At 37.0% G+C, this 27,414-nt stretch overlaps 1 protein-coding gene across 12 annotated transcripts in view; it reads left to right on the forward strand.

Moving 5' to 3' along the window:
- The window catches only part of CCDC171 (coiled-coil domain containing 171), a 322,836-nt gene that overhangs the window by 37,853 nt on the left and 257,569 nt on the right, over positions 1-27,414 (forward strand). For 10 of the 12 annotated variants that reach the window (XM_025431987.3, XM_025431986.3, XM_025431994.3 and 7 more), the window contains 2 exons: positions 2,440-2,571; positions 15,229-15,375. In XM_025431987.3, coding sequence (XP_025287772.3) covers positions 2,440-2,571; positions 15,229-15,375 — 279 coding nt within the window. The remainder of the gene's footprint in view (positions 1-2,439; positions 2,572-15,228; positions 15,376-27,414) is intronic. The other 2 variants (XM_049116141.1, XM_025431992.3) reach the window with 1 other exon arrangement.

Below are 27,414 nucleotides of genomic sequence, written 5' to 3' on the forward strand. Positions count from 1 at the left end.
TATTTATTCACTTTAGAGAAAGAGAAAGAGAGCGGGCACATGTGCACAAGCTGGGGTGGGGGAGGGGCAGAGGGCAAGGGAGAGAGAGAACCTCAAGCCGACTTTCTACTGAGCTCTAACCCAGAACCCCAAGATCACAACCTGAGCTGAAACCAGGAGTCTGACAGTCAACTGGCTAAGCCATCCAGGCACCTCCAGGTAAATTATTTTTATAAAGGAATTTTTCTAGAATCATTGAGATATGTTACACATTTATTTGAAATTATCCTTAGGAAGGGAAATATCTACCAAAAATCAAGAAAATCTGATTTCCTCCTATCTACCTCCCTTTCTTCCTCTTTTCTTTCCTTTCAGGGGCATTTTTAAGTGTGTTTTTTGTAATATGTTTTAGCAATATATTAATTTGTATGTTGTTTTCTTTTGTGAGAAACAGTTTGAGATTTCTGATCAAACTAAAGGAACTTACTTGTGTGGGAGTATAAGAAGACGAGAACCTCCTGTCCTTTAGGTGCAGCAGTAGGAAAATTTGGAAGTTTTGAAATATGGGCTCTTGACTTTGGTCTGAATATGCAATAAATACAAAAAAATTTATATATCTGATATAAACTTCATTTTCTATGTAGAGTATATTTTATACAGATATGACCAAATATTTGATGACCTTTTACTGAAATTATTTGAACTATTTATCTTCCAATTTTTTGTTTTTGTTTTTTTAACTCTCTAAAGTAAAAGTATGATTTAAGGTTGAAGTTGCCAGCCCCTTAAAAGATACATTTTGAATTGCCTATATTTGTCATTTTTTTTTGAAGCACCAATTTAAATAAAAAACAAAGTGATAGAAATGCTTTACATTTACCACTAATGACTTTCCAGAATTCTGGAGAAATAACTCTTTATTGAAAGTAATTTTACACAAGCATTTACTAAATGTAAAAGTTACAGTACAAGGTTCCATGGCATTGTCAGCAGATCTGATTTCCTTCACGTCAGACAATTTGTCTCTTTAGCGTTATGTTCCCAGATCCTCTAACAATGCCTGGTGTGTACAAGGGCTCCCTTAGTATCTGAATGGGGGGGAGTTTAGGTTCCCAGGTCCCTGAGGGGCCTTGTATAACCTTCCTCATGTAAAATGTCTAGAACTATGGGGAAAGAAGCATAATGGCAGCAGCTCCTTATAATCAGTCAGTCAGGCTGCATTTCAGGTTGTAAGATCTTTCTGTGATCTTACTCAGCTACTTGATTTTATGCTACTGACTTTGAGCTGATCTGCATAGACTTTGGGGGAATTTGGGGTTGAATAGGAGTCACACTAGCTGGAGGGGACTTTTGTGATGACTTTCCATTAGTGAAAGTTCTAAGGGTAATCTTTACTATGCAGATCACTGCTACTGTTTATATGAATACAGAAGGCTCTCCCTTCTCTATCAACCACACAATCTTGTGTTAATGGAAACTTAGTTTTAAATTGGGCTTCTTGGGGAACCTGTATTTTATATACATATTTTTAAGATTTTATTTATTTATTTGACAGGGAGAGAGTGAGAGAGCACAAGTGGGGGGGGGGGGGCAAAGAGAAAAGGAGAAGCTGGCTCTTGGCTGAGCAGGAAGTCCTATGTGGGGACCTGGGACTTGATCCCAGGACCCTAGGATCATGACCTGAACCAAAGGCAGATGCTTAACTGACTGAGCCACCCAGGCGCCCCTGCATTTTATATTTTTAAGAGTTTGAACCAAGTGTTAGATCTTGTAAATGCAGTACAACTAGGAAAACTCACCTCAAAAAAGCTTTTTGGAAGTATTATCTGTAGAATTAGAAATTAGTTACTAAAATCCAAACCTTCAAAAAAATTTTAACTTTTTAAATTATTGACATTCTAGCATTTTTTTATACTGATTTGTTGCACAAGATTCCTTCCTTATCGGGATACATGGGTGGCGCAGGGGATCCCTGGGTGGCGCAGTGGTTTAGCACCTGCCTTTGGCCCAGGGCGCGATCCTGGAGACCTGGGATTGAATCCCACGTCGGGCTCCCGGTGCATGGAGCCTGCTTCTCCCTCTGCCTATGTCTCTGCCTCTCTCTCTCTCTGTGTGACTATCATAAACAAATAAAAATTAAAAAAAAAAAAAGATTCCTTCCTTATCACCTTTGGTAAATACAATGTACTCTCTGAGTTTTATATGTAAATTATCAGGGATAATCCAGTTTGTTCATAGGTAATTAGAACTTTCTATGTTACCTACTTTACATGTAGACTACATGTAATCTGCATGCTGATGATCAAAATATAATAGAGTTCTATTAATGATTTTAACATAAATTATGAGTTTTAGCCATCTATAAGTAAGGAGAGTCCTGTGTACACTTGAATTGGGGATGAAGGAAGAAAGATGATGTTCATTGATCTAATAGTAAAGCAAGATTTTATTCATATAAAGGAAGCATTGGAAAAACATCAGCAGGAGAAGAATGAGATGGAGTCTCATAGCAGGGAGACAGCACTGGAGGAGTTTAGATTACAAGCAGAACAATGGGATGCAGAAAGAAGAGAGTTACAATTTATAGTGCAGGTATTTTAAAAATAATAATTCAGTTCCTTAAATATGTCTTTTTAATGCTTATGATACTAAAAATTACATTAGTGTAATAATTGGCTAGCTTACTCAATGCAAAAATGACTCCTAGTCTTTGATCTCTGAAAGGCCATGTTTCATTTGTGGTTACGTGACAATATGGGCAACTGTTGTGAGTAGATACTATTAGAATTAGAATTGGGTGACTTCCATTGCATAAATTATTTGATTTTGGGAAGTACATGCATGCATTTGGTATTTTATTTTTCCGATTTAAAGTATGAGACCGTTCACAGTCTTTAATAGCCTAAACAAATAGAATAATTGGACTTTAGATATTAAATAATGCTTATAAATTAATACAGCATAGTGATTTTTCAACTCTTTTTTTAAGAGAGGAAATTCTTAATTGTGTTCTATTTCCTCCTTTCCCCCAACACACAGAATCTCCAAGGCTTCAAATAGGTTGGAAAATAACTGACTATATCCAACCCCCATTGTAGATGAGCAGATGGAGGTTTATGATGTACTCAGATCATAGACTGAGTAATTAATGTGGGAGAAGACTACAGGTCACCAGATTCTCACTTTGATGTACTGTGCATTGTTTTTCAGGAGATTGTATGTATTTTGAAAGAGAGATAAGAGAAATTTGAACTGTTAATTCACTGACCAACTAACTTAAAATTTAAAAGAAATCTCCATAATTTCTTCTATTACTTATTTTGTGATAAGACATTTTCTCTGTACAAAATGACAAGTTGAAATACATAGTCTTTGTAGATAGCCAAGATACATATTCTTCACAGAATGAATAATATCTATCTAAAATAAATTTTGGAGTAGTTTTGTGTTAGAAACAATTCTGCAAGACAAAGGCAGCCAAAAACATGCAGAGAAGAGCCACCTTATTTCTTTAAGAGTGAAAACTGGCAATAAACCGTGGAAATACTGAATTTGTTGTATATGTAAGTATTCAAAATACCAACATATCCACAGCTTTCCCAAACCTTTGGTCTTGGACAATGCTTTTCTTACCAGTCACTCAATCTATAGAATCTGGAAAGACATTACAATCATTCTTTAGACCTCTTGGTATTCTTAGAGTCTGTTTGTAATTTGTGTCCTTCCTTCCCTTCCCTCTCCCTCCCTGAGTTTCTACTATGGGTACTGAGGTTACAGAATTGATTAAGATATAATTTCTGTCCTAGAGGATCTTAAAACAGAGAGACATGAAAGAGAAAAAATATGTTGAAATATAATAAAATTTTTGACAAAATACTGTGGTGTGGGATCATGAAAGAGAAATTAACTGCCTAGGAGATTGGGGAAACCATCACAGAGCACATGACATTTGACCTGTTTTTTATAATTGTCTTAAAGGCTACCTGAAACAAATAAAATAAGTAAATGAAAATAATCTCTTCATTTCGAAACACTCATAAATCTTCAGTGCCACCAACCAGAAGCCTGAAACTTGCAGAATATGATTCAGAGAACTTTATATTTAAATGTGTGGATGATGTGATTTTTAGATGCAGTTTCTTGGTCAATCCTATAAACCTCAGATGAAATGTGTGTGGTTATAACAGACTCTATATTATAAAGTACCAAGAGTATAATGTATCAGCCTTCTTTTTTTTAAGATTTAAAAAAATTTTTTTAAGGGATCTCTATACTCAACATGGGGCTCAAATTCAACCCTGAGATGGAGTCCCATTCTCCACTGTCTAGGCCAGCCAGGTGCCCCAGTATCGGTCTTTAATTATTATGTATGGGAAAGAATAGAGAACATACTCCTTAATTACAACATTTTTTTGTAAGATAAAAATTTTTAAAGTTTTTATTTAAATTCCAATTAGTTAACATGCAGTATAGTATTAGCATAAGATACATTTTATTGTATTTTGTAGCTTAAATGGTCAGAGCTCAGACTCTTAGTTTCTCATCCTTTTAACATTAACAAAAGAAAACTTTTTTTCTTTTTAAAGCAAGTTTAAGCAACTGTTCATATTTTTAAAAGTCTTTTTTTAAATAACTCGAGGGATAGATTGAAATTCACTTCCCTATTTGCTGTTGATGGGTGTAGGTTTCCATCCTATAATTAGGTGTTAGTATGGGATAGCATTCTCTTTGTGCGACTCTCTAAGAGAATTCAGTTTTTAAAATAAGTTAAAAAAAAAACCACCTTCTAAGTGAAACCCCATCTTTAACAGACAAAGCAGGTGTAGTATTTCTTTCATCTGGGCTTTAGAATTCAGTCCCACTATAAAAAAAAATCTTAATTTTATGCCATGTCTCTTTTCTTTCCTAGTAATTGAAACGCTAAATAGAGGTGTACTTCTCTGGAATATTAATGGGAACTCTAGTGCAGTTACCTCATTTTAAAAAGGCATTTCTCATTTTTTTTAATGCATGTCCTCTTTTGATAAACATAAAAACTCCACGTCTCTCTTTAGCATTATTTGAAATTTCAAAACAAATCAAAGCCTCCCCCAAGAAACTCCCAAACAAGCCAAAGCCAATTTAATTTAAAAACGAAGTATTTGTACTGATTTTGAAATATATATTCTTATTTAAAAATTTTTTAATCTCCATTAAAATTTTTAATTTAAAATGGCCATTTGTTATGTTTTTATCTATTATTTCTTCATTCCTCCTCTAGCAATAGGAACTTTGAAGATGCTTATTTGTCACAAGCTTTTCTATTGTAGATAGTGTGGGACATGCAGCAGTAAAGGGTTGTTTTAAATGGCCATGCCCTTTTCTTTGTCACTTTTCCAGTTCATTTCAATGTATAATTTATCAATAGGATTGAAAGCATTTAGAAGATGTGTATTTTTTCGTATTTATCTTGTTTCTCAAATTCTGTAACTCAACCAGGGAATAAAATCCTTTCTTCCTTCATTGACTAAATTTAATTTAAACATCTAGTGATAAGGAATGAGAGAATTTGTAATGGCAAGATGCCTGGGAAATGTAGATTGAAAATAATAACATACACTAAAGCAAAGAAGAACAGGGAGGCAGTAAAGGAAGGTATCAGAGCAGGCTTAGGTATCAGTAGGCAGTGTATTTTGGATTGGAGGGCAACATGTGAAAGATTGATCTGGTAGGCATGGTTGTGATCTCGGGACATCCTGGAAGAAGCTGCATGGAAAGGAAGTGTTTCAGAAGTTTGGTTGAAATGATCTAGAGCAGCAAGGAGCATTTCTTTGCAGTTTCCTAGGCAACTGCCCAGTGGTGCCCTGTGTAAGCAAGCAGCATAGACAGTGACTCTGGCACTGGTCCTGCCTGTTTTTTTCTAAACAGGAAATAGCTTTATATTCAATTTATAAAATTGCTATCTATTGTGCTCATTGTAAAAAATGCCCTAATTTAGGGAAATTCAAAAACAAAAGTGAAGGTCTTATGACTCCCTCCCCCACCAAATCCCACTCCTTATCTAAAGGTATATGAACATTTTATCATTGTATTATGTAAATGGAATTATATCCCTCAGTATGCTTGGTGTCCATCTTTTAATATCCTTGTATTATTCTTGTAGCATTTATATGGTTTTCTGCCATGTGGATGTTCCCAACATATATTAAGGAATCCCTTATTGAAAGACATTTTATTTCCTTCAAAAATTTTTTGCTGTAACTAAGATTTGGAGAGCCTGGTTGGCTCAGTCCATAGAGCTTGTGACTCTTGAGTTTGGGGTTGTGAGTTCAAGCCTTACATTGTGCACAGAGCTTACTTAAAAAAAGAGAGGGAGGGATACCTGGGTGGCGCAGCGGTTTGGCGCCTGCCTTTGGCCCAGGGCGTGATCCTGGAGACCCGGGATCGAGTCCCACGTCGGGCTCCCGGTGCATGGAGCCTGCTTCTCCCTCTGCCTATGTCTCTGCCTCTCTCTCTCTCTCTCTCTCTCTCTGTGTGACTATCATAAATAAATAAAAATTAAAAAAAAAAGAGAGGGAGAGAGGGAGAGAGAAATTAAAAAAAAAAAAAGGAAAAAATGATTCATTGACATTCCTGGCCATATCTTTGAGCTGTTGTACGAGTAACTGAATTATGTAAATGCCTAAAAGTATCACTGCTTGGTCTGCAAGCTTATGTATTTATAATTATGATCAGTATTACATAAAGTTAATACCAGTTTATACTCTATGACTGAAAACATTATTTCTGATTGTAGAACTGTGCTGGCTTTGGGGATTTCAGGAGATAAGCAGGTACTAGGTTGAGTTGTGGTAACTAGCTACATTGATATATTTCATCAGGTAAGAAGGAGGAGTACCTTAGCTCTGGTATGTTTCTAATTATATTTTTATAATTCTTTAGACTTGAAACCATATTTTGGAGTCTGAGAAATGTTTATATGAGGATATTTAAAAAAATTTAGTTTTGGGGCTATGTTTCTCAAGTATGTGGACAGAAAGCAAGTTTTCTAGTAGCACAATGTGGTTTCCTATAATGGTAAATATCAGTTCAAAAAAATGCCTCATTTATGGGATCCCTGGGTGGCGCAGCGGTTTGGCGCCTGCCTTTGGCCCAGGGCGCGACCCTGGAGACCCGGGATCGAATCCCACGTCGGGCTCCCGGTGCATGGAGCCTGCTTCTCCCTCTCCCTCTGCCTGTGTCTCTGCCTCTCTCTCTATGTGTGACTTTCATAAATAAATAAATAAATAAAATTAAAAAAAAAAAGCCTCATTTTAAAATATTTTAAGTTCGGGACACCTGGGTGGCTTAGTGGTTGAGCGTCTGCCTTTGGCTCAGGTCATGATCCTGCGGTCCTGGGATCAAGTCCCATATCAGGCTCCCTGCAAGGAGCCTGCTTCTCTCTCTGCCTCTGCCTCTACCTCTCTCTCTGTGTCTTTAGTGAATAAATAAATAAAATATTAAAAAGTTCAACACCTCCCTCTAGTGGACAAAAGAAGAACGCCCTCAATTTCCATCGTCCTTAATATGATTTTATTTACACACACACTCATACACACATGACACTTATATTTTCACTATAAGGATCCTGGTAGCTTTTTATTTTATAAGAAGATAAATTCTGGGGCACCTGAGTGGCTCAGGAGTTGAGCATCTGCCTTTAGCTCAGGTCGTGATCCTGGAGTCCTGGGATCAAGTCCTGCATTAGGCTCCCCTCAAGGAACTGCTTCTCCCTCTGCCTGTGTCTCTGCCTCTCTCTGTCTCTCATGAGTTAAAAAAAAAAAAAAATCTTAAAAAAAAAAGAAGATAAATTCTGTGATAAAAATTTAAAAATTTTATTTGCAAAGAGGCAAATTAATCTTGACATGTAACTGCATGTATTATTTTATAGCTCTTTTGGAATTTTCTTGTATGTTATAATATACCCCAGACTTAGACTGTGTTGATAAAACCACAAATATAAGATGAATATTTGAACATACAGAAAATGACAGGGACTAATACCAGTACCTAGTATAACGTACCAATACCATTAATATACCTAAATATTTTATTTATTTGTTCATGAGAGACACACAGAAAGAAGCAGAGACATAGGCAGAGGGGGACACCGGCTCCTTGAAGGGAGTCAGATGCGGGACTTGATTCCCCAGACCCAGGATCACGCCCTTAGCTGAAGGCAGAAGCTCAACTGCTGAGCCACCCAGGTGTCCCAATATTGTTAATATATCTAATATTTACCATCTAGGTCATGTGTTTGTCATATTTGTCTCAGCATTAAAAACAGACAAGCAATAAATTGTTATATTATTTAAGAGCGACTATTCTGAATCACTTTATCATCCCACCATTACCCCATTCCCAAAAGATAACCATTATTCTGAAGTCAGTGTTTAATTTTCTGTCTGTATACATTGACCATGTATCATATTATTTTAGTATTTTTTTGTGTTTTAAAAATATACATAGAGTATCATAATGTATGAATCTTTGTCCAACTTGTCTTTCTCACTAGTGTTTTTGAGATTTTTTCCCAAGTTAATAAACTGGCTCTGGTTTATTCAATTTAACTGACGTATGGTATTTTATTCTATGTGTATCTCATAATTATTTTCCATTACTGGATTGATTGAGATTTAAATTCTTCCCAACTTTTAATTATCACATACAGTGCTTTCATGAATATTGAATATTTTTGTTTATGTAGGTATGTAGTTTGTGTATATGCAATTATTTAGAGGTAAAATATATGCCAAATTGTTCTCCCACATGGTATGCCAATTCAAAAGAAGAGTTCCTCTTCTCTTAACAATTTCTTGAATACTTGGTATTTTTTGGACTTAATTTCTTTTGCAATAGGATGTTTGTGAAATTATATCTCATTTTTGCTTAAATTTCTATTTCTCTGACATTGAGCATGTTGTATTTATTGGCCATTCATGTTTCTTCTTCTGTGAACTGCCAGTTTATACTTTTACTTTCTCCTTTTGGATTGTTTGTATATTTTTATTGATTTATAGGAGCTTTTAATATATTTGGTTGCTAATCCTTGGCTAGTTATATCCTCATTGTAAACATGGAGACAATTATATTGGATTTGATGCGCCATTTTAAATTTTAGTGTAGTTGAATTTATCACTCTTTTTTTTATTAATAGTGTCTTTTATGTCTTAACCTAAAGTCGTAAAGAGAATGTGTATTTTTTTCTATACATAGCATGAGGAGATCTAATTTTATTTTTTTTCAAATGGATAACCAAATGCCCCTCTACCAGCTATTCAACTGTCTGTTCTGTCACCACTTACTGATTTATAGTGTTGTCTCCGTCCAAGTTCCTTTCTATCTAAGGTTTAGTTCCTGAGCGCTGTGTTCTGTTTCGCTTATATACTTATCTATTTATGAGTCAATATTGAATTGTTTTATTTACCATGGCTTTAGAATAAGTCTTGATAACTGGTAGGGCAAGTTCCCCTCTCCATATTCTTAATATTTTTTATGAGGGAATATTTTTTTCTTAGCCTTTAATCTCCCATGTGAGTTTGAAGTTTAGCTTGTAATATTCCACCAAGAAAACTTGGTGAAACTTTGATCAGAATTGAATTGATTTTAAGGTCTATTTGGCATAAAGTGGATATGCTTAATTTTTTCTGTTTTCTATCTCTTTATATTTTTGTTCTATTTCCTGAGAGATTTCTGCAGCATTATATTGTAACTTTTCTACTGAATTTTCATTTTTTCTTTTGGGTTATTTATAATTTTTTAAAAAAAGTATTTATTTGGGCAGCGCCAGTGGCTCGGCAGTTAGCGCTTCCTTTGGCCCAGGGTGTGATCCTGGAGACCCTGGATCGAGTCCCACGTCAGGCTCCCTGCATGGTGCCTGCTTCTCCCTCTGCCTGTGTCTCTGCCTCTCTCTCTGTGTCTGTCATGAATAAATAAATAAATAAAATCTTTAAAAAAAAATAAAAAAAAATAAAAAAGTATTTATTCATTCATGAGTGACAGAGAGATGGAGACAGAGACACAGGCTGAGGGAGAAGCAGGCTCCATGCAGGGAGCCCGACATGGGACTCCATCCTGGGTCTCCAGGATCAGGCCCTGGGCTGAAGGCGGTGCTAAACCGCTGTGCACCCAGGGATCCCTTTTTTGATGTATTTTTATTTATTTATTTTCATATCTTCTTATAAATAAATTTCGTGAGCCTTCTCGAATACTCAGTTTCTCACATATAAGTGAGATTATACAGTATTTATTTATCTGATTTATTTCACTTAGCATAATGCCCTCAGGGTGCATCTATGTTGTCCCAAATGGCAGGATTTCCTTCTTTTTTTATGGTTGAATAATACTCTACTATGTATATGTGTATGAGTGTGTATATATGTGTGTGTGTGTATCACATTTTGTTTATTCATTCATCTGCTGATGGACACTTAGGTTGTTGTCATGTCTTGGCTCTATTAACAGTATTGATTTTCAAGGCTATCAGTAACTGATGGGAAGGGCCATGGATTTAGGGCAAGTTAAAATGCCAAAAAGCTCACCATTGTTACAGAGATTTCAGCTGATTTACTTGAATAAGTGCTTATTGATAAGATTATTACAAGTCTATGGTGAATTTCCACTTATAAAAAATTTGATTTTGACTTTTTTTGCCAGTGTTCTTCATGCTTTTATGGAAAAAAGAATTTTTGGTTGTTCTTACTTTGCAATTCTGAAATTGCTTCTGTTCTCAAAAGATATTTTGAAGGTTTATTCTCTTTATTATGTGTTTCTTTGAGGTTGTTTTTCCTCTTCCCCCTTGATTTAGATTTCATCTTTTATGTTGTTTTTTTCCCCTCAAAATACCTCTTTTTCTTATGTTTGAGAGTTGAGGACTAAAAGGCTTATTAGGAGCTTGAGTGTTTGAGTTTGCTCTTTCAACTGTGATCTTCAGTGTAGGGTTACTTGCCTGGATATTTGAAACAGGTATGTATATAAACCTCCTATCTGCCCCAACTAACCTAAGAAGAGGTAGAAAATAGAAAACCTAAAAGAGTTGGTATCAAAATTCCAGGCCCTTATTGCTTCAGCAATGAACAAAAAAACATGCAAAGAGCAGGTAATTTTCTTAAACTGCCAGAGAATGGAAAAATCTTTTTTTTTTTTTAAAGATTTATCTGTTTGAGAGAGAGGGAGAGAGCAAGCAAGCACAAGTGGGAGGGGCAGAGGGAGAGGGAGAATCCCAAGCAGACTCCACGCTCAGCCCAGAGCCTGATGTGGGGCCAGTCCCAGGAACCTGAGACCACCACCCCAGCCAAAACCAAGATTCAGACTCCTCACCAACTCTGCCATCCAGGTGCCACTTATAATGGAAGAATCTTGATGACATGCTAAACTGATAAATCTTGATGCTAAATTGACAAGACTAGAAGAAAAGATAATTATAGCTAATCTCACTAATGAATAAACATACAGAAGTATTATATAAAATATTAGCCAACTCAATGCAGCAAAATATAAAAAAGGTATAATATAAAAAGCCTTTATACAATAAATACCAGGTGAGTTTAACATTGGAAAATTAATCAGTGTGGGCACCTGGGTGGCTCTGTGGTTGAGCATCTTACTTTGGCTCAGGTTGTGATCCTGGGGTCCTCGGGATCGAGTCCCACACCAGGCTCCCTGCAGGGAGCCTACTTCTCCCTCTGCCTATGTCTCTGCCTCTCTTTCTGTGTCTCTCATGAATAAATAAAGTATTTAAAAAAATTAATGTAATTTTAAGTTAATGTAATCCCTTAACTATGTAATATAAGTTTCTTGAATATGTAAATAGAATTCCTAAGAAGTCTACACTATATGAAGAAGGCAGTTTTTATTTTTATTTTTATTTTTTTATTTTTATTTTTTTAAATTTTTTATTTATTTATGATAGGCACACAGTGAGAGAGAGAGAGAGGCAGAGACACAGGCAGAGGGAGAAGCAGGCTCCATGCACCGGGAGCCCAACGTGGGATTCGATCCCGGATCTCCAGGATCGCGCCCTGGGCCAAAGGCAGGCGCTAAACCGCTGAGCCACCCAGGGATCCCAAGAAGGCAGTTTTTAAACATAAAAACTGTGTGTGTTTTATATGCATATCCAAGGGTATATAGTAATTGTCATGTAATATTAGTGACTACTTGACCTCTGCATTAAAACTGGGATTGTTAGGTCAGCATTTCATCTACATCTTGAAAGACTTTTATTTAAAAACTGCATTACTGTAAGGACCAAGTATCATAAAGTTAAAATCTCACCAATAAATATAATAAGCCCTAACTGATCCATTACTGATTTTCCAGTTTTTTATATGATTAAATCAAAAGTGTCATGGAATGATGCATATGCTTTTTGTTTAGTGTAATGGAATGATTGCATTTTTTGTACTGTTTCTCAATAGAATGGGAATCATAGTCATATCTTCTTATTTTTTGATGTATTTTTTTAAATTTTTATTTATTTATGATAGTCACACACACAGAGAGAGAGAGAGAGAGAGAGAGAGAGAGAGGCAGAGACACAGGTAGAGGAAGAAGCAGGCTCCATGCACCGGGAGTCCAACGTGGGATTCGATCCCAGGTCTCCAGGATCGTGCCCTGGGCCAAAGGCAGGCGCCAAACCGCTGTGCCACCCAGGGATCCCTTTTTTGATGTATTTTTATTTATTTATTTTCATATCTTCTTATAAATAAATTTCGTGAGCCTTCTCGAATACTCAGTTTCTTTTGCTTTATTTAATAAGTATTGTTTGAAATAATTGCCATCAACTATGATACAAGCATTTTTGGTTATGGTTTTTATTTTGTTTTTATTTCAGATTATTTGGTTTACATTGAGATTAACCTTGTAAATTGCTGTTTATTTATCTAAAAATATACATAGTACTTTGCGTGGATGATAGAAAGCTGGAGATGATGTGTCCGTCAGGAGGCACATAATTTGACAGTGAATTTGAGTTGATGCTGGCACTATTGACTGCTTGACACTATTGACTGCTATTCTGTCATGCAGAATAAAAGTAGTATCTTATACATGGATGGTGCTTAATGGTCTTAAAAGTACTTTTGTATATGAAGGTCCTATTATGATGAAATTAGAGGACATATGGCTATTTGTAAAACCATTTATTCCCGAACCCAGAGTGTCATTAAAACAATGTGAGTGGTGTCTGCTTACTATAGGCAATGCTGGCACAGTTTTGCTCTGGTACCCAGATTTGCTCTTTGTGGTATTAGTTTAAGGATTGAAAATGTGTGAGCAGATGAACTTCTGTATATTGAGATGTTTCTGTTACCTGAAGATCATTCCTGAGTTCATGTGTAGTCGGCTACCGAGTGGTAATCTCATGAGTGAGGGGGATGTGGAGAGAGGGAATTAACGTTAGGTTTTATTCTCCATTCTCTGACTGTGGGCTGCACTGCCAGGTGCCTTCCATGTTAGAGTCTTCTATAGAGAGTTGTATTTGGTGCTTGTGACATTCTCAATCAGGTTCTGGTGACACTGTTTGAGTGACTAGTAATACCTGGAACCATTTTGGGTCCCTATCTGTGTGTATATCCCTAGATAAGACTGTGCTGGTGAAGGAACTTGGGAAAGGAGCCTGAGCCAGAGACCTGAGTGGGAATGATAAATCAGGACACGTTACTGCAGAAAATACCTTTGATGTGGGTGTTGACTTTATACTTGAACTTTCATGACATTCAACTCTGATTTCTGAGTTTTGTGGGGAGATAAGATTGAGAGATTTCAGCAGAAGATGACCTGATGTTATTTTTCTTTCAATAATACAGCAAAGATTGGAAAACTTGGAAACTGAAGGAAATGAAACACAGCCATCTAGTGGATAAAACTTTAAGAGCTATAGAGCTATAACCATAGCTAAAGTACCATGAGCTCACATAAAAACCTCTCAAGGGGGATCCCTGGGTGGCGCAACGGTTTAGCGCCTGCCTTTGGCCCAGGGCGCGATCCTGGAGACCCGGGATCGAATCCCATATCGGGCTCCTGGTGCATGGAGCCTGCTTCTCCCTCTGCCTATGTCTCCGCCTCTCTCTCTCTTTCTCTGTGACTATCATAAATAAATAAAAAAAAAATTAAAAAAAAAAAAAACCTCAAGGGTCATTATTAGGCATTCAAGCTAATCACTTCTTATCACACAAGTGAGCAGGTATATTTGTATTACAAAATATTTTTTTAAATTTTTATTTATTTATGATAGTCACAGAGAGAGAAGGAGAGAGAGGCAGAGACAGGCAGAGGGAGAAGCAGGCTCCATGCACCGGGAGCCCGATGTGGGATTCGATCCCGGGTCTTCAGGATCACGCCCTGGGCCAAAGGCAGGCGCCAAACTGCTGCGCCACCCAGGGATCCCTGTATTACAAAATATTTTAAAATTTTAGTGAGGGGGAGAACATTATATATAGCAGTAGGACTGCAGCGTTATGTAAATACCCTCAGAGGTCAATTGAACTAGCATAAAGTATAGTAAGCTAGACACATTTTCAAACATAACATCTATTAATCAGAGTTTTAAAATTGTAAAACTCCTGTAATTCTTTTTTTTTCAATTTTATTTTTAAGTAATCTCTACACCCAGTGTGGGATTCAAACTCACAACCCCGAGATCAAGAGTTTCATGTTCTACCAATGAGCCAGCCAGTCACCCCAAAATTGTAAAACTCCAGCAGTGCTTTTTGAACATTTTGAAACATTACTGGAAACATTAAAGGGCAAATGTCTTTGAGATCCTTGAACAAGAGAGGTTTGAACTGCATGGGTCCACTTACACGTGGTTTTTTTTTCAATAAATATGTTGGAAATTTTTTTGGAGATTTTGGACAATGTGAAAAAACTTGGAGATGACCTGGAGATGTGGAGCCAAGAATACTGAAGAAAATTAAGAAAAATTTGATATTGTAAGAATACAATACATAATACATATAAACAGATAAAATATGGATTAATCAGTTGTTTGTGTTATCATTCTGGTCAACAGTAGGCTATTGGAAGCTAAATTTGGGGGGAGTCAAAGTTATACACAGGTTTTTTGACTGCTCATGGGTGGGTGTCCCTAACCCTCATGTTGTTCAAGGGTCAACTGTATAACCTCTTGTTAAGTTGAAGCACAGATTTAGTTACTCACTGTCTTCTATAAGATACATTTTTGTCATTGTTGGCTTATAAACTATATTGATGCAAAAACGAATTATTTTCCAGGAGCAAGATAATGCTGTACAAAATATGCACAAGAAGGTAGAAAAATTAGAAGCTGAACATATGGACTGCTCTGATCTTTTACGGCGACAAACAAGTGAACTTGAATTTAGCACTCAACGAGAAGAACGTCTTAGAAAAGAATTTGAGGTATATTTTCTTATTCTTTTAAAACAGTCATTTAAGGTCAGAGAAAGTTTTACTCTATCATAAAACATAAAACTAATTTTTTCAGTACTTATTTATATTGAATATCTGGTTTCTTTGATAACTTTATATTTGAGTAAATTATATTTTGCCCCTAATTTTTAAAATCTATCCATTTTTAACAGTTAATTCTCATGGAATATTTGGAAAGCTTGAGGGTAATTGTTTACATTATAAGGTTGAGGAAGCAACACAGGAAAGGATTTTGTACACATAATATTAAATTCTAATTTTGTAGTTTTTTTTTTTTTTTTGTAGTTTTTTTTTTTAAGATTTTATTTATTTACTCATGAGACACACACAGAGAGAGGCAGAGACATAGGCAGAGGGAGAAGCAGACTCCCTGTGGAGAGCCCCATGTGGGACATGATCCCAGGACCCCAGGATCATGACCTGAGCCAAAGGCAGATGCTCAACTGCTGAGCCACCCAGGCACCCCACTAATTTGGTAGTTTGAATCATGTACTAGCTGAATGATTTTGTGGAATGCTTTTCAGGTAAGACTTTAGATGGGAAGGAAGCATCAACTTACAAATGAAATATATGATTTTTAAAAAAAAATTTAAAAAAAAATTTTTATTTATTTATGATAGTCACAGAGAGAGAGAGAAAGAAGCAGAGACACAGGCAGAGGGAGAAGCAGGCTCCATGCACCGGGAGCCCGATGTGGGACTCAATCCCGGGTCTCCAGGATCGCGCCCTGGGCCAAAGGCAGGTGCCAAACCGCTGCGCCACCCAGGGATCCCCGAAATATATGATTTTTTATGAGAGAATGATACTGATGGTCACTTTAATTTTTAGAGAAATTTATTTAATTCTTCTTTTTAAACTTTCTTTTGTTTATGGGAAATTAAGTATTTCAATAGGTAAATAAGTTTTATTTTAAACATAATCTGTAATTGTTATTAGGTAAATAAACATTTTTAAAGAGAATTCGGGCAGCCCGGGTGGCTCAGCAGTTTAGCACTGCCTTCGGTCCAGGGCATGATCTTGGAAACCCAGGATCGAGTCCCATGTCAGGCTCCCTACATGGAATCTGCTTCTCCCTCTGCCTGTGTCTCTGCCTCTCTCTCTCTCTCTCTCTCTGTGTGTGTGTGTGTCTCTATGAATAAATAAATAAAGTCTTTTAAAAAAAAGAGAATTCAATGATAAAAATGTTAGAGGTACTCCAGTTAAACTCACTGCTGTCATTTGACATTGTTCTGGAAATTTTAGCCAGAGAAGTATATAATGGCAGAACAGCAATAAGAAGTATAGTTTTTGGAAAGAAGGAGGTATGACTTATTATTTTCAGATGATACATTTATAAATTGAATAGTCAAGAAAAATCAACTTTAAAATTATTGACACTAGTAAGGACATTCAGTAAGGAGGCCAACCAAGAAGAAAATAACATGTAACAATTTTATTTACATTCTTACATACGATTAATAATCAGGGAATAAAACATGTAAAAATTTTCTTCACCACAGTGACAAGAATAGGAATACAATTAACTACAGACATATTAAAAAAGTTATGAAAATTTAACTGAGAGTCTTCAAAAAATGGTGAGACATTTTGAGGATACTCAACACTATAAAGATATGAATCCTCCCCAGATTATATTATGGATTAAAACAGTTCTAATAAAAAACTCACTGGAATTATTTTGGGAATACAGATTCAGAAATTCATGTGCAAGACTAAAATAGGTATTACACTAGAGACTCTAAAACAAATTTTTATTTTGTAATTTTTATTATTTTTTAAAGGTTTATTTATTTATTCATGAGAGACACACACAGAGAGAGAGAAAGGCAGAGACACAGGCAGAGGGAGAAGCAGGCTTCTTGCAGGAGCCCATTGTGGGATTTGATCCTGGATCCCCAGATCATGACCTGAGCCAAAGGCAGCCGCTCAACTGCTGAGCCACCCAGGCATCCCTAAAACATCTTTTTAAAAAGATTTTATTTATTTATTTGGAAGAGGGAGGCAGAGAGATTATGTGCACATGTGCACACACATGTGCACCCTAGCAAGGGGAGGGACAGAGAGAGAGGCAGAGAATCTCAAGCAGATTCTGGGCTCAGTGTGGAGCCCACCTGGGGATCGATCCCACGGCCCTGAGATCATAACCTGAGCCAAAACCAAGAGGTCGACATTTAACCGACTGAGCCACCCAGGTGCCCCTAAAGCATTTTGGTAAGAGTAATGAGTGGAGATTTACTATATCAGAAGTTAATACCTATTATAAAGCATTAGTAATGTATTAGTTGTGGTATTTTGGTTGTTTGCAACAGAAACCAACTTTGATTAACTTAAATAAGGAATTAAGTGGAAGAATATGGGAATCATATTTGCAGAATCAGAATGAAACCTGGGGAATCAGGCTCAGAAATGAATCCCAGAGCTACTCCAGAGGTCTTGGGAAGAGAAATGATGGATGAAATGAAGATGAATTGGTATCAATAATTTTCATTTTTAAAATTTATCAATAATAATTGGTATCATTCTTTTTATAATTTTATTTAGGATTCAAATCCCAAAGAGAAAATGTTTGTTTTTTTTTTTTTTTTAAATTTTTATTTATTTATTTATGATAGTCACACAGAGAGAGAGAGAGAGGCAGAGACACAGGCAGAGGGAGAAGCAGGCTCCATGCACCGGGAGCCCGATGTGGGATTCGATCCCGGGTCTCCAGGATCGTGCCCTGAGCCAAAGGCAGGCGTCAAACCGCTGCGCCACCCAGGGATCCCTGCGCCACCCAGGGATCCCGAGAAAATATTTGATTGAAAGAAATCGTTTGCTTTATTTTGCTACCAAATGAATCTCTCTCAGTTCTACTAAATTAAAGCCCAGAAAATAAATTTTTATGTAGGGGAAAAGAGATTGTTGAGTGGCCAAAAAGTATGGTATCTCTAAGACCAGACTTTCAGTTGTATAGAGTTGAAAGGCCAATAGTAGACTTGTAGAATATTTCTAAAATCTAGTATATGAAGATATAATTTTATTTTTTGTTTTTTATTTTTTTTATTCATGAGAGACACACAGAGAGAGGCAGAGAGACAGAGGGAGAAGCAGGCTCCCTGTGGAGCCCGATGCGGGACCTGATCCCAGGAATCCAGGATCAGGACCTGAGCCAAAGGCTCAGCTTAACCGCTGAGCCACCCAGGCATCCTGAAGATACCATTTTAAATCAGTGGGAATAGGAAAGATTATTCAGTCAATCATGTTGAAACAATGGTTTAACTATTTGGGACAAAATAAAATTAGATTCCCGTCTTACATTATATTCTAAAATCCAGTTGGATTAAAAAGAGTAAAAATATTAAAACCTGATAAAGAAAAAAATATAAGTTTTTTTCTCTCTGAGTATAGTATGACTTACTATTAATCATAAAAATAGAGGAACAAAACCATAAAGATTTGTAGCTTTGACTATGAAAAATTAAAGTCTTATATAAGTAAATTCCCCACATCAAATAATATAAAAGACAAATGAGAAAAAGATTTACAGCACAAGGTAAATATATCTGTGTCTCTATATCTGTCTATATGAATCCCCTATTATTTGGTAAGAAAGAGGAGAAAACCTTTATGAAAAAAAATCTGCCAAGGACATCAAAGAAGTGAAAGATGTTCAGATGCACAACAAACACATGAAAAATGCTTGACCTTACTATGATGTAAGAAAGGCTCTAACACTCATAATACTAAGTTTAAAGAAAAAGATGGCACCCAGTGTTGGTGAGGGTGATTTAAGAGTTTCTGTGGGTGGTTTAAGAGTTTCTGTGCCTTGCTGATGGGAGTACAAATGGATCAAGCCTTCAAAGAGCTCTGTTTGGCAAATTTATGTGGTCTTACTCAGAAAATTATCATACTACTTGGGAACTCTTTCTCCTGCCCAATCTCTTCATTGCTTTCAAGGCCTATGGCTCATGGCTCAGCTGTCACCTGGGACTTTATTGTCCTGTGTTGGATCTTCTGTTTCCTAGATCCGCAAGTCTTTTTTACTCCAGTGGCATATATAGTCTAATAGTTGCTAAAGAAAGGGTATATGAGACCTAAGTTTTAGCTGATCTTGTATTTCTGAGTATGATTTTTATGAATAAAGTATTAGAGTAGATAAAATTTGACTGAATATAGAATTTTAGGTTTAAAGTCATTTTCTCTCAGAAAGAGAAAGTTCCCAGTCTCTTCTGTTTTGAGAGGCCCGATGTTATTCTGGTTTGTGTTCCTTTGTTGGTGATCCTTTCCTCATTCTTGTCAGCTCTGTAAGTTTTTTTGGTCCTCTGTTTTCTTTCAAGCATTTTTTTTTAATGGGAAGCTGTAAACATATTTTAAAAACTAAACAGAATAGTATAATGAACCTAATGTACCCATCACCAATTTCAACAGTGACCGCTATCTGGCCAATATTTTATCGTTTATACTCCCACTCACTATCCCCCCTCCCATATTATAGTGAAATGAATCCCAGGCACATATTATTGTTATTATTTTTTAATAATAAATTTATTTTTTTATTGGTGCTCAATTTGCCAACATACAGAATAACACCCAGTGCTCATCCCGTCAGGTGCCCCCCTCAGTGCCCGTCACCCATTCACCCCCACCCCCCGCCCTCCTCTCCTTCCACCACCCCTAGTTCGTTTCCCAGAGTTAGGAGTCTTTATGTTCTGTCTCCCTTTCTGATATTTCCCACACATTTCTTCTCCCTTCCCTTATATTCCCTTTCACTATTATTTATATTCCCCAAACGAATGAGAACATATGTTTGTCCTTCTCCGATTGACTTATTTCACTCCGCATAATACCCTCCAGTTCCATCCACGTTGAAGCAAATGGCGGGTATTTGTCATTTCTAATGGCTGAGTTATAGTCCATGGTATACATAAACCACATCTTCTTTATCCATTCATCTTTCGATGGACACCGAAGCTCCTTCCACAGTTTGGCTATTGTGGACATTGCTGCTAGAAATATCGGGGTGCAGGTGTCCCAGCGTTTCATTGCATCTGTATCTTTGGGGTAAATCCCCAACAGTGCAATTGCTGGGTCATAGGGCAGGTCTATTTTTAACTCTTTGAGGAACCTCCACACAGTTTTCCAGAGTGGCTGCACCAGTTCACATTCCCACCAACAGTGTAAGAGGGTTCCCTTTTCTCCACATCCTCTCCAACATTTGTGGTTTCCTGCCTTGTAAATTTGCCCCATTCTCACTGGTGCGAGGTGGTATCTCATTGTGGTTTTGATTTCTATTTCCCTGATGGCAAGTGATGCAGAGCATTTTCTCATGTGCATGTTGGCCATGTCTATGTCTTCCTCTGTGAGATTTCTCTTCATGTCTTTTGCCCGTTTCATGGTTGGATTGTTTGTTTCTTTGGTGTTGAGTTTAAGAAGTTCTTTATAGGTCTTGGAAACTAGCCCTTTATCTGATACGTCATTTGCAAATATCTTCTCCCATTCTGTAGGTTGTCTTATTTAGTTTTGTTGACTGTACCCTTTGCTGTGCAAAAGCTTCTTATCTTGATGAAGTCCCAATAGTTCATTTTTGCTTTTGTTTCTTTTGCCTTCGTGGATGTATCTTGCAAGAAGTTACTGTGGCTGAGTTCAAAAAGGGTGTTGCCTGTGTTCTTCTCTAGGATTTTGATGGAATCTTGTCTCACATTTAGATCTTTCATCCATTTGGAGTTTATCTTTGTGTATGGTGAAAGAGAGTGGTCTAGTTTCATTCTTCTGCATGTGGATGTCCAATTTTCCCAGTACCATTTATTGAAGAGACTGTCTTTCTTCCAATGGATAGTCTTTCCTCCTTTATCGAATATTAGTTGACCATAAAGTTCAGGGTCCACTTCTGGGTTCTCTATTCTGTTCCATTGATCTAGGTGTCTGTGTTTGTGCCAGTACCACACTGTCTTGATGACCACAGCTTTGTAGTACAACCTGAAATCTGGCATTGTGATGCCCCCAGATATGGTTTTCTTTTTTAAAATTCCCCTGGCTATTCGGGGTCTTTTCTGATTCCACACAAATCTTAAAATAATTTGTTCTAACTCTCTGAAGAAAATCCATGGTATTTTGATAGGGATTGCATTAAACGTGTAAATTGCCCTGGGTAACATTGACATTTTCACAATATTAATTCTTCCAATCCATGAGCATGGAATGTTTTTCCATCTCTTTGTCAGGCACATATTATTTTAACTATAAATATTTTGTTACAATTTCTAAAAAATGAGAGATCTTTATTTAGAGTCACATTATCAATATCAAAACTAAATTAACAGTAATTACTTAATATGATCAAATATTTGGCATTATTCAAATTTTAAATTGCTCCACTAATGGCAATGAATGTGTGTAAGAATACAGTTTGAATCAGAATTCCAGTTAGGTGCTACACATTACAATTCGTTGATATGTCTCTTTTTTTTTCTTAACGATTTATTTTATTTATTTATTTATTTTAAAGATTTTATTTATTTATTCATGATAGTCAGAGAGAGAGAGAGAGAGGCAGAGACACAGGCAGAGGGAGAAGCAGGCTCCATGCACTGGGAGCCTGACGTGGGATTCGATCCCAGGTCTCCAGGATCGCGCCCTGGGCCAAAGGCAGGCGCCAAACCGCTATGCCACCCAGGGATCCCCTTAATGATTTAATTAATTTATTTGAGAGAGAATGTTTGCATAAGTAGGGGAGGATTAGAGGGGGAGGGAGAAAGAATTCTCAAGCAAACTCCACACTGAGCAAAGAGCCCTATGCAGGAGTTGATCTCAAGACCCTGATGAGATCATGACCTAAGCTGAAACCAAGAGTTGGTCACTCAGCCAACTGAACCACCCAGGCACTCCCACTGATATGTCTCATAAATATATTTTAATCTACAGATTCACCACCTATAGCTTTCTTTTTTCCTTTTATTTGTAAAGATACCAAGTTATTTGTGCTATAGAGTTCCCACTGAATCTACAATTGCAGAACATGAAATATAAACAATGTTTCTTAGCATATATATTTTTTATTCAATGTGCAGGGCATGGTGACCATTTTAGTTACTAGGAAACTCATCTCCTTCATTTTGAGGAATTCTCTTGTGTTCTTTCTTCATAATTTTTTCTCAAGGCTTTTGCTGTTCTTTCTCATGCTTTTATTATTCAGGCGTCAGACCAACTGGATTGATGGTTTACTTCTTTTACCTTTCTCTTGTCTTTCTCTTGGTCTTTTTGTTACTGTGGCTTCTTGGGAGATTTACTTGACTTTACTTTCTAATCTTCTCATTGAATATTTTCCTTTTTTTTTTTTTTTTAAATTCTGAGAGCTCTTGTTCTTAGTGCCATTTTTTATAGCACCCTGTTCCTATGACTACTATATTCACTTGTTTATTCAGTAAGTATTTATAGAGAGTATTAGGCACACTTTTGGGTCTTGAGGCATGGCAGTGAACAAAGCAGTCTCTTCCCTCTTGAAGCTGGTACTCTGGTCAGGGAGAATTACACATCAAATGGAACAAAACATGATAAACTCTGTGGTTGGGGTACCCCTGGGTGTTTCAGTTGGTTGAGTCCCTGACTCTTGGTTTCAGCTCTGGCTGGTCATGATCTCAGGGTTGTGAGACTGAGCCTTGCATCAGGCTCTGTGCTCAGTGGGGAGTCTGTTTGAGATTCTCCTTCTCCCTTTGCTCCTCTCCCCTCAAATAAATGGATATATCTTAAAAAAAAAAAAAGCAGACTAGGAGAGGTAATGAGTGATGGGACAGGGTGGTTTACCCTTTTATGTTAGTAGTCATAGAAGGCTGACCTGATGAGATGGCATTTGAGTAGAGACCTGAAGAAAAAAAGGGACAGTCATGTGGCTATCTGGAGGAAGAGCATTCTAGGAAGAAGGAATAGAAAGTACAAAGGCCATGAGATGTGAGTGTACTTGGAGTTTTTGAGGAATAGCAAGTAGGGCATTGTGGCTGAAATGGAAAGGCTGGTAGGAAATACAGAATGGTAGGCAGATTTTACGGTTTTGATGATCTTCTGTAATTAATGGTAAGAACTTTGGACTTTTGACTGAGTGAGATGAAAGCCATTGGAAGGTTTTGAGCGGAGGCCTGACATACTTCCTCTTTTTTGTTTTAAAAGCAGCATGTTGTATACACTTTGGAGAATAGATTGTAAGAGACCATTTAGAAGACTATTAAAGTTGCCTCAATGAGATTATTTTTAAAGATTTTATTTATTTAATCATGAGAGAGATTGAGAGAGAGAGAGATAGAGAGAGGCAGAGACATAGGCAGTAGGAGAAGCAGGCTCCCCGCAAGGAGCCTGATGCGGCACTCGATCCTGGATCCCGGGATCAGGACCTGAGCCGAAGGCAGACACTCAACTGCTGAGCCATCCAGGCATCCCACCTCAATGAGATTTATAGTGTAGAGGAGGTGGTTGGATTTGTATGTATTTTGGAAGATAGAACCAGTGGAATTTATAGATCAATTGGACCTGGCTTGTGAGAAAAAAGGAGGGAGTAGAGGAAAATGCCAAAGATTTTGGCATGAGCAAATGGGTGAATGGCATTGCCATTTATTCAGCTGGCAAAGGATGCAGGTGGCTTAGTGATTTGTATGTTATTGGAGAAATATCTATTAAGATTCATTGTCCATTTTATTTTTTAAAAATATTTTATTTATTAATGAGAGACAGAGAGAGAGAGAGGCAGAGACATAGGTAGAGAAGCAGGTTCCCTGCAGGGAACCTGATGTGCGACTCAATCCCAGGACTCCAGGATCATGCCCTGGGCCAAAGGCAGGCGCTCAACTGCTGAGCCACCCAGGCGTCCCTCATTGTCCATTTTAATGGGTTATTTGTAACATATGAATGTGAGATGTTAATAATAGGGGAAACTTGGTGTGGGGTGTATAGAAATTATCAATAATAATATCAAATGTGAACTTGGCGAAGATAAAATTACACTCTTAACACCCATGGCCTGGGATCCCTGGGTGGTGCAGCGGTTTAGCGCCTGCCTTTGGCCCAGGGCACTCGATCCTGGAGACCCGGGATCGAATCCCACGTCGGGCTTCTGGTGCATGGAGCCTGCTTCTCCCTCTGCCTGTGTCTCTGCCTCTCTCTCTCTCTCTGTGACTATCATAAATAAATAAAAACTAAAAAAAAATTTTTTAACACCCATGGCCAAATTTTATGTAAAGTTAGAGAAAAATAAAAAAATGAGATTATATTCTAAAGAATATTTTTTGCTTATTTATCACTTGTGATGAATGTTTATTCAGGCCAATAAATTCAGGAATGTATCATCATTTAAAAATGTTATGTGGTGGGGTACCTGGATGGCTCAGTTGGTTAAGCATCCAACTCTTGTTTTTGGCTCAGGTCATGATCTTAGCGTCCTGAGAGTGAACCCGAGTCTGGCTCCACTCTAGACGTAGAGCCTGGTTGAGGTTCTCTCTCTCTCTCTCTCTCTCTCTTTTTTTTTTTGAGATTCTCTTTCTTTCTCTCTACCTCCCCCCCCCCGCTCATGCATGTGTGCAAGCATGTGCACTCTCTAAAAAAAAAAATATATATATATATATATATATATATATATATATATATATGGTATATGGATGACCATTAAAAGATTAGGATAGTTAAAGCCTGAATATATTTAGAATTAAAAAAAGTCATTTAGAAGTCACTTTAGGATTCTATAAAATCCTATGATCATCACTAAAAACATTTTTTTTAAAAGATTTTATTTATTTATTGATGAGAGACAGAGAGAGGGGGGCGGGGAGGCAGAGACACAGGCAGAGGGAGAAGCAGGCTCCATGCAGGAAGCCTGACATGGGACTTGATCCTAGGTCCCCAGGGTCACGCCTTGAAGGTGGCACTAAACCGCTGAGCCACCAAGGCTGCCCTGTTATCTAGTACTTCTTCACACCTATAAGGCAATTAAAATGTTTTTAGTTGGCAGCCCGGGTAGCTCAGCGGTTTAGTGCCGCCTTGGCCCAGGGCCTGATCCTGGAGACCCAGGATTGAGTCCCACGTCGGGCTCCCTGCATGGAGCCTGTTTCTCCCTCTGCGTCTCTGCTTCTCTCTCTGTGTCTCTCATGGATGGATAAATAAAATCTTAAAAAAAAAAAAGGAAGTACTAGATAACAGTGATTTCTTTTTTGTTGATAAAATTCTTATTAAGCCAGTTTTGACTGAATTGAGGAAATGTTTACTGTCTATACTTTAGGATTTATTTTTGGATAACTCAGTATTGATTTTTTTCCTGGTAAAATACTTATTTGCCCCAATTTCTTTTTTTATTGATTGGTATTATAAATGTAAACTACTTTTAGATTAGTTTTACCTTGTAGTTTTTCTTAGCTACTCTGTAATTACTTTTGGTAATAGTGGGTCTCTGCTTTTGGAGAACTTGAGGTTTTGGAGGATAGTCTAGATAATCTTAGTTTTTATTCTATTTTTTAAAAATTTTTATTTATTTATGATAGTCACACACCCACACACAGAGAGAGAGGCAGAGACATAGGCAGAGGGAGAAGCAGGCTCCATGCACCGGGAGCCCGATGTGGGATTCGATCCCGGGTCTCCAGGATCGTGCCCTGGGCCAAAGGCAGGCGCCAAACCGCTGCGCCACCCAGGGATCCCCTGTTTTTATTCTATTTTATAAGAATTTTGTAAGTGGACAAGTATAGTCCTCTGACTCATCTATAATTCTTCATATTTAGACACCTTTACTAATTTTGCTTTATATTTAAGTGAATGTATCTTGTCTTGACTCTTGGCTAGATGATGACATAATGAAGGAGAAGTTAAATTTCTAGAGAGCATTTTATGCTAGTTTTGCATTCAGTTGTGGAGAGGGACTGAAATAACTGGTAGTTTTTATATATATATATTTTAAAAGATTTTATTTATTTATTCATGAGAGACAGGGAGAGATAGAGAGAGAGGCAGAGACACAGGCAGAGGGAGAAGCAGGCTCCATGTGGGGAGCCTGACATGGGGACTCGATACCAGGTCCTCCAGGGTCACACCCCGGGCCGAAGGCGGCGCTAAACTGCTGAGCCACCTGGGCCGCCCGGTAGTTTTTAAAAAAGAATTACTGTAAGATACATGAAACATAAAATAAATGAGATAATGTTAATAAAGATAATAGAGGAAAATTGTTAATGTTTTTATTTAATGGAACACATTATTTTATGTCAGTAATATCAGAATAAAGCCAACTAATATAATAGTCATGTAGCCCAATCAATGATTTAAATTTTAGTGAGGCTTTTTAACAGTTGCATTTCATGAAATGATGATTTTTTTACTGTGCCAGGACCAAAGCCGTTTATCTATGTATGTATATACATGTATGTATGTACATACACACACACAGACACACACACATGTATATAAATAAAATTTGTATTTTTAAAAAATCTGATAAACTATATACCATTGTGTGGCTTAATCATCTTAACATGGATCAATGGTTTCTTAGATTTAAAAAAAGAAAGCAAACTCCCAATCCAATTTTATAAATGTGGTGCTGGATACCACAGAATCAAGGGAAAAGTGAACTGGAAAAAGAAATATCTGTGGCTTTTATAAACCTCTTTACAACTAGGGGAGTTTTTTTTTTTTATCATGGGAAATAAGCTTAACTCAATAAGAAAAGAGAAAAGAGAAGATGCAAACCTAATACTAAGAGAACTGAGGAATCTTGTGAAGATTACCGTGGAGAGAGAATCACCTGCAAATAAATTCTGAATTGCTTCTGTCAGTCATGTTCTGTATTATAGTAACGGAAAGCAAGGTAGAGTGTAGCTTTTTTTTTCTATACTCAAGTGAAAAAGAAAAAGAAAAATGATTCTCACCTTTCCTGTTGTCCCCGAAGCCAACCTCATCTGACTTCACTTGTTAAAGCCACCAGGTGTTTGTAGGAATTATTTTTATTTTTATTTTTATTTTTTTTGGAATTATTTTTAAACACCTGTTTGTGTTGATTACTAATTA

Source organism: Canis lupus, chromosome 11, assembly GCF_003254725.2.
Source record: "Canis lupus dingo isolate Sandy chromosome 11, ASM325472v2, whole genome shotgun sequence".
NCBI lineage: Eukaryota > Metazoa > Chordata > Mammalia > Carnivora > Canidae > Canis > Canis lupus.